This window comes from Fulmarus glacialis, unplaced genomic scaffold (genome assembly GCF_000690835.1).
Source record: "Fulmarus glacialis isolate BGI_N327 unplaced genomic scaffold, ASM69083v1 scaffold28157, whole genome shotgun sequence".
NCBI classification, from domain to species: Eukaryota; Metazoa; Chordata; class Aves; order Procellariiformes; family Procellariidae; genus Fulmarus; species Fulmarus glacialis.
Genome location: NW_009224219.1, coordinates 1 through 18368, shown reverse-complemented (window position 1 = coordinate 18368; position 18368 = coordinate 1). Strand labels below are relative to the sequence as shown.

General features: G+C 40.8%; 1 protein-coding gene across 1 annotated transcript; it reads left to right on the top strand.

The window, feature by feature from the left end:
* The first annotated feature begins 150 nt into the window (after positions 1-150).
* GPS1 (G protein pathway suppressor 1) lies at positions 151-11455 on the top strand. The gene is made up of 14 exons (XM_009582096.1): positions 151-303; positions 2172-2264; positions 4202-4383; positions 5593-5757; positions 5940-6075; positions 6240-6317; positions 6724-6784; positions 7181-7266; positions 7730-7824; positions 8934-9039; positions 9395-9475; positions 9604-9741; positions 9978-10112; positions 10866-11455. The coding sequence occupies exons 1-14, from the start codon at positions 151-153 to the stop codon at positions 10938-10940; spliced, it is 1584 nt and encodes a 527-aa protein (XP_009580391.1). The 3' UTR covers positions 10941-11455.
* Positions 11456-18368: the final 6913 nt, after the last annotated feature.

Genomic DNA, 18368 nt, shown 5'->3' with positions numbered 1-18368 from the left:
AAAGCCGCAGGAGCCGAAGAGGGGTCGATGTGCTGAGCCTGGACCTTCGGTAGCCGCGCAGGTGACCCCTTTGCGAGTTAACTGTCTTTCTTCCCTTTAGCAGCCAGCAAGTTCTCTGTCAGGGCGCGGGGTGCGGAAAGTCAGGACAGGATGAGGGATAGTTCAGCATCCAGCTCAGCTTCTTCATCAGTGACAGATCTGTACTGCACCCCCTCCAGCAGTAGGTCACACCTCTTCCTCCCGAGTACAGCAGGAGACTTCAGCTTGAGTGCCAGCTTATCAGCTTGTATGAGGCCTTATGAGGTACCTTCCAACAGGGTGCCCTTCTGGGCTCAGAAAATCTTGGGGAGTGAGCATTATTTTATTTGCTTTGTGAGTAGTTCTTAAGTAAACCTTGCATCTTCCTTTCAAAATAAAGAGTTAGCTTGAAAATGTCTGAGTTCGCGTGTTCTAGTGGGACTTCCAGCCCACTTGTTGTGTTTTCCCTTGGCTGGGAGTTAAGAGAGAAATGCAGAGTACAGCCTACCAACGTAGCAGGACACAAATCATCCTGTTCTACCAGCTGGAGTTACTGATATTTGTGTTATGCTGATTTCTAAGGAGTCCGTACCAGGTTTTTACTATGGTAGGCAAACATAGCCTAAAAAACGCAACCCTGACACTTAGTGTTTATGATATAAGAAAAGAGTTAAGGTAGATAAAAATGGAAAAAGTAATGGTCTCAATATATGGTGACTTAAATGGTTTTATGGACAGTTTTCCTGAGTGGTGATCTGGACAATCAAACTCTCCTTTGCACCCTCCTTCCCTCTCCTTCATACAGAGAATAACAAACTAGGAAACAAACTTTTATATGCTTTACTTGCTTTTACTTCAGATTTTGGGAGATTTCGCGTCAGCATTGAGATATGTGCGTATTTGGTACATACCAGTCTGTGAAAGAATAAACAGGCTATGGGTGAATATAAGATGCATCAATTTTTAGAGTTAGGAAATGTGGATCTGCCCTATTCCACCTCACAAAAAAAACCAAAACAAAAAAAAAAAAAACCCAACCAAAAACCAAACACCGACCCAACCCCAAAAAACCTCTATCTTTCATTCCTTAACAGACAGCAAAATCAATAAAAACGTGAAAATAATTTGGTGTTGATGGGGGCAAGATGGTTGGTATTTTTTGTCCTTTCTAAGGTCGAATCATGCAATTTACCCTAAATTGGGTGTTGCTTATGGTCATGTGCTTATCTGCACATACTCAGCATTTCATAAGAAGACATTCAGCTTGGTTTTCCTGAGTTTAAATCGGTAATACCTAGGGGGAATGTTCAGCACACTTCTGACTAGGGGAAGGAAAAGAATTTCCTGAGAGCATAAATATTTTGTTTGTGGGACTGCATAGTAAATTGGTCTTAAATGGGAACATGCGCAGGTATTGTATTGATGCAGCTGTACTGAGGTCACTATACTGGTATGATTCCTCATGTGGTTCAAAGCAGTGCGAGATCTACTGGGAGAATAAAATTCTGTTGTTCCTGCAAAAGAGAATCTACCTAAACAGTTGGACTCGGATAACTATGGTAGGATTGTTCAACTGATGGTAAATTTTTGCCGTGCAGATAAATTTTTCCCCAGTATTTGTTGGAAACTGTGGAATTGCCATTCTGCATTCTGTTCTTTAAATTTTTTAATACTTTTAAAAAGTGTAACAGTTGTTGTCTCCCCCCCCCAATATTACTTTTAAGCATTAAAGCAGCTTTGAAAGGTTCTGGTGAGTTTTTTGGGTACTTTTTGACTTTTGGAGCTTCTTGAGCTGAGTATTAATACCTGCTCTTGCTCAAGGAAGAGAAATGGAATGTCATCTGGAATTTAGCATGAGATACTTTGTAAAATCAGATTTATTGACACCTTCACTTTCTTGCTTCATAATCTACCAAACAAAGTAAAACGCTCTGTGCGAATGCTGAGCCTTAGTGCTGCTTGATTTAGACAAAGTGTCATGCTGAGTAGTGGTGTTGCTAGAGAAAAATCCTAAACGTGTCTAAAGGCTGAGGGGTGTGTTTTCATTTTTAAAATTTAATGTGTATTTAAGCAAGTCCTTAATAGATTGAGTCACTTAGTTGTTTCCTGCTCAAATGTAACAAGCTACTTTTGACCTCATTTTACTGTTCTAGGGTGCAGTAGAGCCCATGCAGATTGACGTAGATCCACAAGAAGATCAGCAAAATGCACCTGATATCAACTATGTGGTGGAGAACCCCACTCTGGTATGTGCTGGTTGAGGGCTGGTGGGTTACATTTATTGGGCATGGCCTTTTCCTTTAAGGTTTTTGAAAAAGTCCCTCATTTTCCTCCTTGTCAAATTGTTATTTAGAGATTAATAGATTCTCTTCAAAGCAAGGTGGGGTAAGAATAGCAGTGAGCTCTTCTGTAGCTCATCACATACTGACCTCTGCTGCACCTTCTGAGATGAAGGAGGAATTGCTGTTTTGTGACTTGCTGTGTGCTGCCTGTTTGACAGTTTCCATTCTGAAATAGTTTAGTACATCTCTGATTATTTACAGAGACATCATTCCTTTATTTTGAGGCTTGTTCTTTGAGGAGCAAGGCTCAGGTGCTTTAAGTATATAATTAGGATAGAATTCTTTCATTGTTTGATCCTCTGGAGACTGGCTGAAACCACAGAGCTGTAGAGTTATAAAAGGCTGTATTTGCTTATATCAACTTCCTCAATTTTTATTTAATGGTTTAAGATTTTGGCCGATTTTTATGTATCAGCTCTGTAACAGTGAGAGATGGGTGTTGCAGAAGAAAACAAAAATGTTAGTTGGAAAAAGTTAAAGCAACATTAAAATTGCAAAATAAAGCATTCAGTTAGGAAGCTTTGGATCTCACATAACCTCTGAAGCTTTAATTTGTTCCTCTTGTCCCTGTACCGTATAACAGTTGTCACATGGTTCTTCACTGTTTAGTGCACAACCCTCTTTTTTTTGTTGTTGTTTTTTTTTGTGTGTTTTTGGTTGGTTTTGGTTTTTTTCAGCGTATGACCTGATACCTTGTTTGATTTCATTGCATTTCAATTCTGTTCTGAAGCTGGAGTGATGACGCAATTATGTTGTGACCTTTATGTCGTTGTTATTACTATAGCATGTAAGTGTTCCGCAAAAATTAGTGATTATCTTTTCACCATAACTGATGTGAAGGACCATAATTCCCCTTTGACATTCAAAGAGCTGAGGAGTAAAGTAAAATTACTCAGTGATTTCAGGAGTATTGTGCACAATCAGGCATGAAACTGTGGAAGAAAGAATGTTCCTGCCTTTATATTTTTCAAATGCTGTAGCAAATAAAGCAGGAATCCTAAACACAAATTTTAAGGGCACACAGTCCTGTTTCAGTCTCAGAGCAAGATCATTCTTGCACCGAATCAGGCAATAATCATGTGACATCTATAGCGGTATCTTAATTTAGACATACAGGGGTGAGGGAGTCAGACATGACACAGGATGCATACTAAATGTGGACAGGCAACCTGAATCTAGTGTTTCCTACTGCCTGAATGCTTGACTTCGCGCTGAACATTCTTCTATGGTTGTTTGCATCTGTACTTCTGTCTTTAGGAAATCTCCCTGCAATGTCGTATCATATCTTTACTAGACGTTTTGTGCTCCTCTTCTCCCCTCCACCCCAAGGCTTAAAATCTGTTAAGTGTTCAGAATTTAAATCACAGATCCTTCCTCCAGAGTAAGAGACCATATTTGTTCTTAAAGAAGATGTTTTAAGAAATTAGTGTGAGCAAAAGAATGCAAATTGTCATATGGAAACTATTTTTTTCAAGGAAAAACTATATCTGGAATGGTTGTCTGGTTTAGAAAACTTCAGCTCAAGTGATGGAATCTTGACAAAAATATTAACAGGTGATATAACCAATGCTTGAAGTGGGTGAGCTGATTAGCCTTAACAGACAGCACCACAACTGAAATTAAAAAAAAGGTAAATTGTAATGTACTGCATATTTCTGAGGAAATTACTAATGTTTGAAGAAAGCAGAAATGGAGTTATCTTACCTGATTTTTTTATTGGTCTGAGTCATGTTGCCTTCCATGAAGGGGTCAGGACTGCAGGAAAACCTGTGCAGGTCACAGTGTAGTAGCCTGATTTAGTGTTGCCGTCTTCGCCTTCTAAGACCAGGTTTTGTTTGCAGGATTTGGAGCAGTATGCATCCAGCTACAGTGGTCTGATGAGAATTGAGCGGCTGCAATTTATTGCTGATCACTGCCCACAGCTGCGGGTGGAAGCTCTTAAGATGGCACTGTCATTTGTCCAGAGAACTTTCAATGTTGATGTGTATGAAGAAATCCACAGAAAGTTGTCTGAGGCCACAAGGTACTAAAAGATCATGGGAACCTGGGGAGCTTTTTTGGCTGAGTTAAGACCAATATGCCACAACGGGGGACTTTGCATGTAATACTAGCATGTTCCTTACACAAATTGTCTTTGCCCTTAGAATTTGATAGCAGTGAAATGTGTATGTTCAGGCCTAAGGTCTCATGCGTTTTTAAAAGATTAAACACAGAAGGCATTATCTCATTCTGAAGTCTTAGTGGTTTAAAAGGCTACAGGTAGATATTGAGGAGAGTTTAGTCCTTGCAACTGCTTCAAATATTAATGAACACAGTTGTCTCTCCTTAGGTAGATTATGGAGATGAAGCCTTTTCTAGATGCTCTTGTGTTCATAAATTAAAACCTTATCTAACTGTTTGCCTTGTTTTGGTTTCGGCGTTTTTTCCTTTCCCCCTCCCCCAACAGGTTTGCTGTTAAGGGTAGCCTTTGATACTTCACTTATCCATCCACACTTCCTGTCTTTGCATTATTTTTGTTGCTATGCATATTTGTTGATTTCTTGTCTGTTTTGCCCTGGGAGTCTTTACCATGTATGTGTGATAGTATGTTCATTGCTTTCTTATATGTGAAAAGGACTGTTGGTAAAAAAAACAACCAACCAAACAAAAAACCCCTCAGAATGTGTTTTTCTGTTTAAAATATTGAAAGTGAGTTCAGTGCAAGTAGATTTGTTGATCTGAGCTGGATGGAAAAAGAAGTTGGATAGTATCTGTTCAGCATAGCTTTGCTGTCAAACCGTTGCAATATAGCTGGGGAGAGAACTCGTAAACACGTGCACACTGTGTCCCATATAGAGATGCTTGATTGGATTCAATGACTCTTTAGAGTCATTAAATACTATCACAGAATGTAATAATTCATTGCAGTACTGTTATTAACTTGCTTTCAATTGATTTCTAGAGCAGGTTGTTTCTTTAAAATTAGCAATGACTTGCTTGTTAATAAAATACTTGCAAAAGATCATTAGGATAATTTTGAGAAGAATTTTTAAACACCTGTGATGCTTATGTTACTGTTTTCACTGGAAATCTTAGCAGTCTTTTCCTTTTTTTCCCCACCATCCTTGTTTTCTCTTTGGTCTATTTTGTGTATGCGGTACTGTTTGTTAGGGTAACAGTGCCAGGTACTTAGCAGACCTCTGTTGTGAAAAGTTTCCAGCATAATAGCCCCATTCAAACTCTTTCCTTTCAGAGAACTGCAGAATACACCTGATGCTGTCCCTGATAGTGGAATTGAACCCCCTCCTCTTGACACAGCTTGGGTTGAAGCTACACGCAAAAAAGCTCTGCTTAAACTGGAGAAACTCGACACAGATCTGAAAAATTACAAAGGGAACTCCATCAAGGAGAGTATCAGGTGAGATGCAGAAGGCTCTGCTGGAGCAAGGAAGAGCATTTTGCTCCTCCAAGGCACCTAACACAGGATGTCAACTGCATTCAGTGCCTTAGGTCAGTGTGTTGAGTTACTTGTTTGGAACAAACTGACTGTGTCCCTTTCTGAGCACACAGTTCATTGGTATTTTAATTCCTGTGCTCCAGGAGAGGCCATGATGACTTAGGTGATCATTACCTTGACTGTGGGGACCTCAGCAACGCTCTCAAGTGTTACTCGCGAGCCCGTGATTACTGCACCAGTGCTAAACATGTTATCAACATGTGTCTCAATGTCATCAAGGTAGGAAGGTTTGCAGGAAATGGTACTTGATATCTTTCTGATATCTGCTGTAAAGTCCACCTGTACTTTGCTCTGGTTACACCTCTTGTGTCTGCAATGATACTGCTTATCTAAGTAACACCATTTATCCATGCCTATTCTACACTGTTTCTGGCTCTCTGCAGGTCAGTGTCTACCTCCAGAATTGGTCTCATGTTCTGAGCTATGTAAGCAAGGCTGAGTCTACACCAGAAATTGCAGAAGTAAGGTCCTGCTTTTTAACTTGCATGAGTTTTCCCTTTGTTTTCTGTCTCCAAAATTTGTAAAACAATTTCTTCCTTTCTCCCTTTACGACTTGCTACGTATAAGACTCCCTTGATCTTACAGTCTGTTCTTCCTCTAATCTAGCCTCCTTGGCTGCTATACTATTTCTTTTGGGATTCATTGTTGCTTTTCTCCCATGATATGTGTGTAGGAAATCTGACTCATGGTAAAAACAGAGAGACTTCCCATCCTTAGTTCTTGCCATATTTCCTGAGACAAATAAGATGAAGTTATCTTGCTGTTAAGATTTGCAAGTTAATTATTAGGATGAAATATCCCAAGGACAATTGTAATCAAAATGGTTTTCACACTGCTTGCTCACTACTGCTTTTTCTTACCCTGTAGCAAAGAGGAGAAAGAGACAGCCAGACACAAGCAATTCTCACCAAACTGAAATGTGCAGCAGGTGAGTGAATCCTTCAGCTTCCTGTATCGTCTGCCCGTCTTTGTGCCTGTTAGCTGTCCATAGGGCTCTTTGACAACAGTGTGTGCTTGGTTTATTTTTTCTCTCAGATTTGACAGACTTTGTATTTTCTTACCAGAAATGCAAAATGTAATAAAGCTGATGAGGTAGAATGCTGACTTGTTTTTGCCATTTCTTTCTTCTCCCTAAGTTTCTTCAGAGAGGATGCCAGTGTGAGTCAACGTAGTTCAAAGGATGCTAGATACTGAGAGTCGCGTTTCACTTCAATAGTGAAGGCACTAGCAACCATGTGGGGGCCTGTCCTACTCCCCAGATTTTGCAATTTCTCCTAATTTGTATGCTGTCATAAATGAAGGACTAACTTTTTCTGGTTCCTAGGCTTGGCTGAACTAGCTGCTCGGAAGTACAAACAGGCAGCAAAGTGCTTCTTGTTGGCATCATTTGATCACTGTGATTTCCCTGAGGTGAGGACCAAGAGGGAGCTGTGTGCAGGTCTTGGAGGGGATGTAATTCTTCTAAGTATTAGGTTGTAAAATTCAGATATTGTAGTTACTCTCACAGCATTCCTGTATAGTTTGGTGGTGCTGTGAACCATGGGGTTTTTTTAAAAAAAAAAAAAAAAATCTCTGTTCTTGGGTTCTCTAAATGATCTACTCTAGATCACATAGGAATTACCTGTGAGATTTGTGTATCTATGTAGCTCAATCAAAAGACTGGCTGTTGGAATTGGTTTCTGCTCTCTTAGCAGTGGACAATCACTCCTCAGGCTCTGGGTGAATGCCTGAGAGCATGCTGAGTGGTTCCACTGCATTTGACAAAGACTAGTCTTGTCACTGCATGAAGGAAAGGCCTGGGGTATAATACTTAATTCCAACCTTCTGCCATTTTAGTAGTCAGTGACAGCTCTCTCTCTCTCTCTCTCTTTAGCTGTTATCTCCTAGCAATGTGGCTGTGTATGGTGGTCTCTGTGCCCTTGCTACCTTTGACCGTCAGGAACTGCAACGGAATGTTATCTCCAGCAGGTAAGTGATGCCTTGAGAGGAGTTTGTATGTATTGGACATCTTTTGGGACATGGGACTTTGGTTGAGATTGGATTCTGGCAGGAGTAATAACTTTCTCATACAGGAGAGAAAGAATCACTAAGCCTTAGTTTGGCTTTAGCATTAAGTGACGTTTCACTATCTAAAACACAGTGGTTAATCACAGCTGAAATTTCATAGTGTAAGTTTCCAATCCGGGTCAAATCCAACATCTACATAGCCCAATTTTCTGTCTCCATCAGTGGTCCATATCAGATATTAAGTCAGAGGGATAGAGCCCTACAGAAGGCAGCTGTGAGATAATTTGCTGTCATGTTACCACTTGTTCTGGTGTATGTTAATCATATTAATACAATCTAATAATTGTTAATACAACTTGCAGCGTAATCTAACTATGACGTATACAAGGTTAAGAGAATTACAGTCTTTGGAAGAAAATGGGTATTTATGTGTCATAGATTGAATTACAATAATACTGAATTGCTGTCAGCTAAGTGTATGGAAGCACTAATTTTAAAGTGATGTGGAAAAAGGGTTGTTACCCTGAGTTCTTTATTGGCTGATTCATAGGGTGAGGTCCCAATGTTCGGAAATCTGTGATGGAGAATTGGGAGAGCACTGAGAAAGAGCGTGCATCCCAAAGATCTCCCACACTTATGATAGACAGTTGCATGCTTAACCTACCTATGGCATGCTGTACTTAGTGAAGGCTGTGCTTTGAAGGGAACACAAAGCTGGCCAGCACAGACTACAGTGCATGCACAGATGTGGCCTATGTTTTCTGGTGGTGTATCCTGATTTTGACCTATTCCCACTCATTGTTTTGTTTTGTGTGGACAAACACTTGTACTGCTTGGTTTGTCAAAAGTCTCTTGCCTTCCTTCACCACAGCTCTGATGCTGGGCTGTACCTCTCTGGGTTCCAGGCTCCCAGCTCTGCTGAAAATGGACTATCTGGTCTGTTAGAGTGTAAATTCTTGGAATCTTCAAATGATAGTGAGAGTCTGTAACCTTGCAACTTGGAGTGATGGGATTGTGGGGAGTTTAAGTGGTCGGTTCCAATGTCTGACCACTGCCACCTTTATCTGTAGCTCCTTCAAATTGTTTTTGGAGCTGGAGCCACAGGTTCGTGACATCATCTTCAAGTTTTATGAATCTAAATATGCTTCATGCCTGAAGATGCTGGATGAAATGAAGGTGAGTTGCAGGGGAGCAGTGCAGAACAGACCCTAAAAGTTCCCTTCGCCTAGCCTTTTGTGAGAAGCAGTGACTGTTAAAAGTAGCTACTAAGAGTGTTGAGCTCTTCTGTGTCTTCTGTCTCCTGACGTGGTGAATGAAAATTGGGAGTAGTTTAGCAGTAGAGGGTGAGGAGAAATGATAAATTTTTAAAATGTATTGCTAGTTCTTTTTTTTATTCTTGTTTTATGGTATTGTCTTGCTGTAGTGTAATATCCTTAAGGTTTAAGTATATACACATATATGTTTCAGAACATAGGAATAATATATTTTTCCAGGCTGCTTCTCAGCTTCCGATGTGGGTTTTTTTGCACAGGACAACCTGCTGCTGGATATGTACCTTGCACCTCATGTCAGGACACTTTATACCCAGATTCGAAATCGTGCCCTTATCCAGGTAATTCTTCCTGTAATCCTGAGAGGCGGACGAACAGTAAGATAGGCCATCTCTTTGTAATTGCTTTTCCCATGGTTTTTCAGAGGGCGGGGAGTACACTTGGCAACTGAATATTTTCTTCTTCCTAGTACTTCAGCCCCTATGTGTCAGCAGATATGCGCAAGATGGCCACTGCTTTTAATACCACAGTGGCTGCTCTAGAAGATGAACTTACTCAGCTGATCCTGGAGGGACTGATCAATGCCAGAATAGACTCGCACAGTAAGGTGAGTGCATCTCACCTGAGCCACAGACTGAACAGCTGTACTAAGATTAGAAACTCTCCATTCCTGGGACACTTTGAAGTTGCATTCATCTGTCGTGACTGGTATTTTCAGTAGGGCTGATCTGTGTGTAAACTCAGACTCCGTGATACCTTAGCTTTGTTCCCTTGCGCAGAAAGGGCTTCCTGCTGTGGAACTCTGTGATAGATCCTGTGTACAGTTCTCTGTATTGGTTACAGATTCTTTATGCTCGAGATGTAGATCAGCGCAGCACAACTTTTGAGAAGTCTTTACTAATGGGCAAAGAGTTTCAGCGACGTGCCAAAGCTATGATCCTGCGAGCTGCAGTCCTGCGCAACCAGATACATGTCAAGGTACACGCATGTTAAATGTGGACTTTGAGACAGTGTTAAGATTTTTAATATTTTTTTAACTAAAACTATAGAAGTTGGTGAATTGAAGATTCTGGAGGGGAATGGGTTTATTGTGCTTATGATTGGACAAATTCTTACAATAGTAAATACTAAATATATAAGGAACAAGTGTTTCTGGCCAATACATTGACCTGCTTGTACAATGCAGAATGTCCTTTGAAGTTTATATGCTTGGGTTGATTCTAACTAATTCATTCCGACTAATTCTTGATACACATATCTTTTATCTTACCAAAACAAAGATTGTTTGAAGTAATTTTTTTTAGTAGAGGAAGTAAAAAATCCATTAACTGCTTGGAATATTCCTTCCAGGATGCAGTTCCAAAAGAATGCCTTTAGGGAGGATAGGCCATCTGCCACAGAATGCGTTAAATTCTGTAGTATATTAATCTCTGTGATAGCTAAATGCCAGATAGGATTCAACTTGTGGGGCCAACAGCACCTTGTACATAGTACATAAGAGTGGCTTAAAAGTTCTGGTTTGACTTTTTAGGCAGAGTTCTTTTGAACTGTAATTAAAGAAGTTGTAAATACAAAGCTTTTGCAAAGCCATCATTATGTATGAGTTGGGGGTGTGCTCTCCCCCTGCTGTTATCCTGCTGTGCTTCACCTATGCTTCATTTGGTCTCTCGGGAAGCACTCTGCAGGATATTTATACATCACTAACTAGGATGTGTTTTGGTCTTGTTGCAGTCTCCTCCGAGAGAAGGTAGCCAAGGGGAGCTTACTCCAGCTAACAGCCAGTCCAGGATGAGCACCAACATGTGAAAAACTTCGTGCACTACCAAAAGAAATGGTCCCTCCAGGACTGTACCCACTGTCTCACCCACTAACTGCTGAGCTTCTCAAACTGTCCCTGTCTCCCTCACTTCTTGCTCGGATTGAGAGGGTCAGGGCTGGTGGTGGATAATACGAATATTCCAATAACTTCAATTCTCCTTGAAAAGAAATTCTTTCTAAAAACAGCATCCCTGCAATGGGTCATCATTTCAGTTTTGTTAGAACATCTTTCTCCATTCTCCTCTTCTACCACTCCATAAAGAGCTGTCGGGTTATTCATACAGATGCTGATTTGAGAGTTTTTCAGCTGCTATTAGTTTTCTTGTTTCAAAGCTGCAAAAATAGTTAGTGTTAAGTTGAATGGGCAGGTGTGATCTAAGATGAATTTCGCTGGCCTGAAAGTATTGCCTTTATTCTGAGCAATGCTGAGCTTTCTGTTTATTCCAGATAAACTGACCAAGTGCGTTGCTCTCAATTATAGAGCTAGAGTTCTGATGGGAGAGGAGATTTCCTCTGAGAAACTCTTAATGATTTTTCACGTACACCAGAAAACATGGCACTGCTTCCATGCCTTCAGTCACAGGCCTTTATTTTAGGGTGTTATGTTTACCTGGATCCAGGTTCTTTCTCTCTGGTCTCTGTTTTTGAAGACCTGTTTCCTGATGTGTTTCCCACTTGTGCATGACCTGGCTTTGGGGTCCAGTGTTATCATAGCAGTAAATCTCTACTTCATGCAAATATTGCTGCTTGTCCAGTCTTACTGCCATAGTGTGTGATGGTTTCCCAGCATGTGCAAAAGTTGCTTCTGGAGGCATGGATAAATGCCATGAAATACCACTCAAGTCTTTGGAAGAGCTGAAGGCAGCCAATCTAGGTGCCTGCTCTCCAGGTGCATTTATTCTGCTTTTCCTTTTATAAAGGGATTAAAGGTGGCAGCCCAGGCGCGTGCATGTTCTGTGTTAATGAAAGAAGATACGCACTGAATTTTCTGAAGTCACTGCAGCCTCGCATTCATCTAATCCATAAGGCAAGCTAAGAATTTTGATCCAGCCCTGACTGGTCTGGCAACTGACTACAGATGTTACTGTTAATGTGTTAATGCTTTTTTTTTTTTTTTTTTAAAAAGTTGTTATATCTAGCGCATTAAACAGCAGGATTAAAAAGCTTCTGAGTATTTGGAGTTTTGTGTTAAAGTTGGGATTTAGGTATTTTGATCTCAAGCCATTGATTTTTTGCTAAGCTTGATGCTGTTTTGTAGGCCATTGTATTTTGCTTTCTGATCTGGTTGGAGATGTAGCTTGGATGAACTGTGAAGAAAGTCCAATTTGAGGGAATGTTCTGACAGCAAGATTACTGGACTGCATTTGCACAGCTGCAAAATTGGAACAGTGCTCTCTCCCTCTGGCTTTCCATGCTTTTTGTGATTTGGGTGCTGAAAATGGAAGCAATAGTTCCTGTGAAGTCTTTGGTTAAATGTCTTCCATTTGGCATGGAAAAATTCTCCCATTTTTGAGGGGAGAAAGGAGAGAGTTATTTAATCAAGAACTTTGAGTCAGGCATCACTGATGGCCAGTTTAGTGAGAAAGGCAAGTTGAGTGCTCAGGTAAATTGCTGTACATCCTTGTAGAAACGCTGGGAAAGTAATTTTAATGCCTTCTGCTCATGCTGAAGGAAAGCCATTCAGTCCTATAATACTACTAAAACCATTTTGCTTTCATCCTAAAATGGGCCACTGATACCATTTCTAAGGAAAAGATCTTATGCTCTGCTCTTGAAAAGATGGGTTTGCAACATGTCAGTGCATCATCTCAGCTGGCTATCTTTTCTTATGCACAGCTTCCACTCTCTTGATTTTATTAGATTACTTCTGTTCCTTCCTGGAGGCTTTCTACTGGAGGAATCCTCAATTGTGACTGGACATCTTCAGCACGCTGACTTGAGAGTCTCTGCTTTTCCAGACACCTAGTGCTTGTCCGCTCTTGGGAAGTGGCTGGAAGCGCATATCCTTCAGCAGTCGGCATGGAGCCCACAACGTGGCAACAGCAGTTTCCAGCTCTTACTGTGGCCCGAGGCAGTTCCATAGCTGGGGCAGAGGTGATCAGTTTCTTCTCTCCAGACAAAAATGCTTACAATCTCTTTTGGACAGATAGAGCATTTCTCTTTTATTGCTTAGTTCATTGGCACAATTCAAGCACAGTGTATGCTTTTGTATAGAATTATTGGCATGTAACTCTTTCCTTTAGCCTGTGAAAGAAGCTGCTGTTGCTTTAGGATCTTGTAGATGTGAGTCAGGGCTGTCCAGGCATATTTCTTCTAGACATTGTTCAACGCTTGCTTCAGTCCCAACTACCTGCCAGTCCAAAAATCAGGAAATACAACACTGCAGGGATATAGTTCTGTATAATTTGCATTCATAAGCAGTTTCCCCCAGTGAAAGATTATTCTTATCTTAAATTTCTAAGTAATTTCCCAAGTAATAAATGGGAAAATAGTGACTCACATAGAATGAATTTCCAGTGATTCCCTGTGACCACCAAGGTAATTCAGGGGATGAAGTTTTGTGGGCTCTGTAGCATGTTGGTATGTCTAGGATATGTTCAGAGGAACTTAAGTGGCTTTCATGAACTTGTGCAGCACCTTTTTGTTGATGAGGAAGGAGATGCCAGTGGTAGGCCATAATTGATGGTGTCCTCGTGCAGTGTAAATCCTGCTTTCTTTACCTGACCTAGCTAGGGGTAAAGGAAAAACAGTTGGAAAGAACCTGGTTCTTTTGGCGAAGGCAGTTTTAATTAGCAAAACTAATTTTAGTGGTAATGTAGAAACTGCCATTATGAGATCTCCGTTGGAGTAGTTGGAGATGATTGATAATTATCTGGCCAGAACTTGTCCAGCATAGTGGTCTGTGTTGCTAAGATTTGTAGAGGGAGGACTGTAAGAGGGGGAGATTATATTACCGCTTGGACTGTGGCTGGGTGCATCATCATCTGTAAGCTACTGTCGTCTGAGAAACTTCAGTGGAAGAGGGAGAAAGTAATAGAGTTCTGTCTTTGCCCCATGCTATGCATGTATGATCTGTACATTGGTTTCTGGGACTCTGCCATAATGGTCTCAGCATTACTTCCCAACTTAGTTGAAATTGCAGCATTGTTCCATCCTCTGGACAGCTCCCAAAACTGCTGCTGAATAACATATTATTTCTGATACATGCAATGTAATGCAAACTTTCAGAAAAACAAATGAGGAAACTTTAATAATAGCAACAATGCTTCTGTCAAAGACCCATCATGCATAGGTAGAAAGTGCTGGTCAAGCATTGATCTTTTTTTTTTTTTAATATTTTTTTTTTTAAGAGTAAAGTCTCAGCCAACTTAATTTGGCTATTTGAGGTCCTTATGCCATCTCATTCATTACTTTTTATATGAAGCAGATGACAGTGGGGGAGCAGTGTGCTCCACAGGACCATGCTCTTAGTATTTTTTTGTGCCACCCCCTTGTGAAAGCTGAGACTAATACAAGTCAGCATTTCGTTTTTTCAGTAGTCCATCAACTGTGAATTTGCAGTAGAGTGAAAAACACCAAAGTGGTATGGAACTGACTTCTGCTTATCTCTGTTGCTGTTAGGGAATAGGAGATGAATTGCTTTCTGCTGGGTAGCTGCATTAGCAAGAGATGGTCTAATTCAAACAAGACTTCAAGTGGCGAGACCTGAAAATCTGTTTTACGTGGTAGATCAGGCTAGGCAATCTTGTCCTTGATCCCACAGATATCACTGTTTCAGTTCTCTAATACTTCTGCAGCTATAGCTTTGACTATTATACTCCGTGTGCCTGTAGTTTATGTAACTGTGAAGTCTATGTGTACATAAGGTTTGTACCCTGTAAATACATGCTGAGATCCAGGGTTTTCAATCTTTGTTTTGATGTACTTCTTTTTGTCTTTTTTTTTTTTTTTTAATTTCTCTGATATCTCATCTCATTGCCAAATAAAGGCAGTTGGCTTTCTTTTTGTCAGGTGAACCACTACTACTTTTTCTTGTGTACCTCTGAAAATGGATTTAGATGCAAGACTCCAGTCTCCCTCAAACCCAAAGACTGAGGATCATTTTCACCATCATTCTACATGCACAGCACTGCCTTTTCCTCCCCCTACTGCCATTAAAATTAAATAGTGTGTATCTTTTTGAGAGCCTGTGAAACAGAAACAAAACAGGACATTACCTCGCTGAATTGGCAGGCTGCAGTGTTTTGATTATAGATAAACAGGATAATTAGTATATTGCCTAGCCTGAAAGTAATCTCTAGTTAGTGAGATGCAGGTGTGCCCTGCATGAATGGCAAATGGCTCGGCTTTACTCATGTTGTAATAGTGCCTCCTAATTCACAAACATTGTTTATTAAGAAATTGATACACTGGTCATCTTTACCTTACTAATTGCAAGGTTATCATCTTCTAGAATGTCTGTTGAAAGTTCAGGTTGCAACTTTTTTTTTCCATTAGCGTGGCGATTTGTAATTAGATGTACAAAGGGAGTTTGCGTTGCAGTGCCTAACTGAACAGTATTCCAGTCCTGTATTAGGAGCACTGCAGTCTTCTGCCATGTCATGGGACAGGAGCTAACAAGATAAGCGTGCATCTATCTGCATTGCCTATTACGAAATGCCTTGGAAGAGGAGGTGGGGACAAATATGCCTTAAATACTAATTCTGTATAGAAATGTGTCCATTTAGGATTCTCAAGTATAAGGCCCTTCCTGAATTTAGGAGCCTGAAGTCAGCTTGATCCTTTCTTCACACTGGTAAGTGATTCTGTGATGAGATTGTACTCGTGAGAGATGTGTTCTAAAATCCCACGGTGTGGTTAAGAATATAATCCGAATCTCTCGCATAGCACCAGTCCACTACTGTGTTGTATCAACGGATGTTTCTCATGCAAACGCCTTTTCTGACTTTGTAAATTTTCTCTGGCACAGTGAAGAGGAGAATGACTGAGCTTTCTGATGTTTTTGGGAAACTGTGTAAATGGGAAGGTGTCAGGTAAGCAGTTTGAAATTCCATGATAATGAACATTTGGCTTTTTATTAGAAGAGAGGCTTTTCAAACAGACCAGGGAACTCAGAATACTTGACAGCTTTAAAGTATATGTCTGTGCGAGGGAAGAAGTGGACTACTTCCACAGGAGGTGGGAGATGTGGTTTCAAGTTCTCATCTTTAAATAAAGCAGAGAAGCATTTTTAAACTTGGTTTTCCCACACTAGTCACTGGGCTATTTGGTAAATGCCACACCCTTTCCCACCCCCTCGGTTTCTGTGCTAGTTCCAATTCACAAGGCAAGCTAGAATAACGCCTACCAGCTTAGCGTCTAAACTTGATTTGAATACAAGGGTAGTCAGAAATGATGAAAGCTGCTGAAAGTCTTGGAGAACAAGCTGATTAAGGTTGGAAGATGCTATTCCCAGAACATCATGGAAAATATTTTGTTCAAGTAACAAGCAAATGAAATGGGAAGACTCAATAGGAGAGTTTGAACTACTTTTATTGTCATAATCTGTAGAAAGCCAAAACTAAATGTTAGGCAGCATTTAAGTCCAGCCTCTAAATGGATATGAAGTTCTTACCTCTTGTGGTCCCTCTAGAGGACTTAGTGTGAATGAATGGGAACAGCTAGATAAAAGCTAGCTAGATGTAGACAAATGTCCAGAGAGATTAAGATGCACATGATCATGTGATAGGGAAGGTGCCTGAAGAAACAGCATGGAAAATTTGAACACAGAAGAGAAGAAAGTGAGCACAAGGGTGATTGACATAAGGGTAGGCCAAGGCCTCTGCTGCTCTGGTGCTCTATCCAAGAATAGGTCCTTGGATATGGTGCTCTGCTTAGTGATCTGTTAATCTTGCTTGTGGGCTCTCGTGTTATTAATGCTTTGAATGAGAACATTTCTCCATGGATTGAGTAAGTTTACAGCTACTAGTAGTTCAGGGTGTTTTTTTCAGCATACTGTTCCAGTCCATGTATGAACTCATGATTGTAAACTGTAACATAGTTTGTAACACAGGTTAGGAAATATAAACTGATCTTGCCAGGGCTGGAGGGGGCGTGTGTACACGTGCATGCATGAACACGCACACACACACACGCATGCATAAGCAGGGAATGGTTGTTGAGAAGTCAAAAAAATGTGTTAAAAATGGTTTATAAAATAATCAGGGCATGCTGTTATCTTCTGATTCCTGAATGTGCTCTGTTTCTGTCATTGAAAAAAAAAAGTCTTGAGCCCCTCTTTTGATTGGGGGTGGGGCACAGAAGGGTCTTCCCTATTTTCAGAAATGCATGGTGCTGCATTTGTTTTCTGACCTTGGAGGCACTTTTGATTTTTGGTTTATTACTGTTCAGTAATCTTTCTTTTCCAAGGCAAGGGCTCTTATGCGCTAAGGAGACATTTGCCAGTGCTTTATGCAGACCTAGTATTCTGGGTGCTGCGTTTCTCGTTCATTTCCTTTTGGACCCAGGGTAAGTTCCAAAAGGGTGTATCTGACAGGCAGAGGAAGAATCTCTGCAATCAGGATTCTAGAAAAATAAATGTCAGCCAGGTGAAGCATCAAGGAAAGGAACCATAAAAGTCTCCCTCCTGGCTCCTGTCCTCCCAGTTGTGTCCAAAACAGCTATACCATCTCCAGCATTGATGCTAAATGATCTATTTTATTTTAAATTTGTGTAAGGTACACACCTAAGTCAGCTCCAATCTGCGGAGGTTCTGTTGCACAGGCTGAACATAAGAACACACAACACCAGCTAAAACAGGATGAGCTGTTTTGTTTGTGAAATGAAGCGGCCCCCTACCCAGCCAAATCCTCAAACCATCAACTGTTCAGAACTGTGGGCCAGAATAGAGTATGCACTCAGAATACATTACTACATACTGCAGGATGGTCCACTTGCTAGACTTTATGTTGGCAATTTGCTTGCTTTATTTGCGTACAAAACTGACAGCTCAACCACAACATAATTTCTTGTTACTGGCCAGTACAGTGCTGCAGTAGGCTGTTAGAGAAATCTTAGGTTACCCCCCAGCCTATAATAAATTAAAACAAACAAAAAAAATTAAGACCAGTTATGAATAAAACCTGCCTCCATGGAGGCAAATTTACTGGCTTAAAACAGGCATACTTAGTCTAGCAAGCAGGGCATGCTTGTGAACATATGCCAAATCTCTTGATGGTCTGGCCATGTGAAGCAGAGGTTTGACTTGTTGGAAGCAGGTCCTTGGATAGTGCAGTGGTTGGGACCTGTACCCATCAGAGCCCGACACACTCCCAGTTGCAGGCAAGACATTTTAGATGGGCAGAATAGTTGCTCAGGACCCAGGCCAGGCACAGAACTCTCGTTCCCACCCCCCTGCCCCACACCCCCCCCAGGCTT

Coding starts and splice junctions, on each gene's coding strand:
- GPS1 (XM_009582096.1), top strand. CDS start 151: ATGAGGGATAGTTCAGCATCCAGCTCAGCTTCTTCATCAGTGACAGAT. Junction 2,265..4,201: donor TGGTGGAGAACCCCACTCTG/GTATGTGCTGGT, acceptor TTTTGTTTGCAG/GATTTGGAGCAGTATGCATC. Junction 7,825..8,933: donor CGGAATGTTATCTCCAGCAG/GTAAGTGATGCC, acceptor CTTTATCTGTAG/CTCCTTCAAATTGTTTTTGG.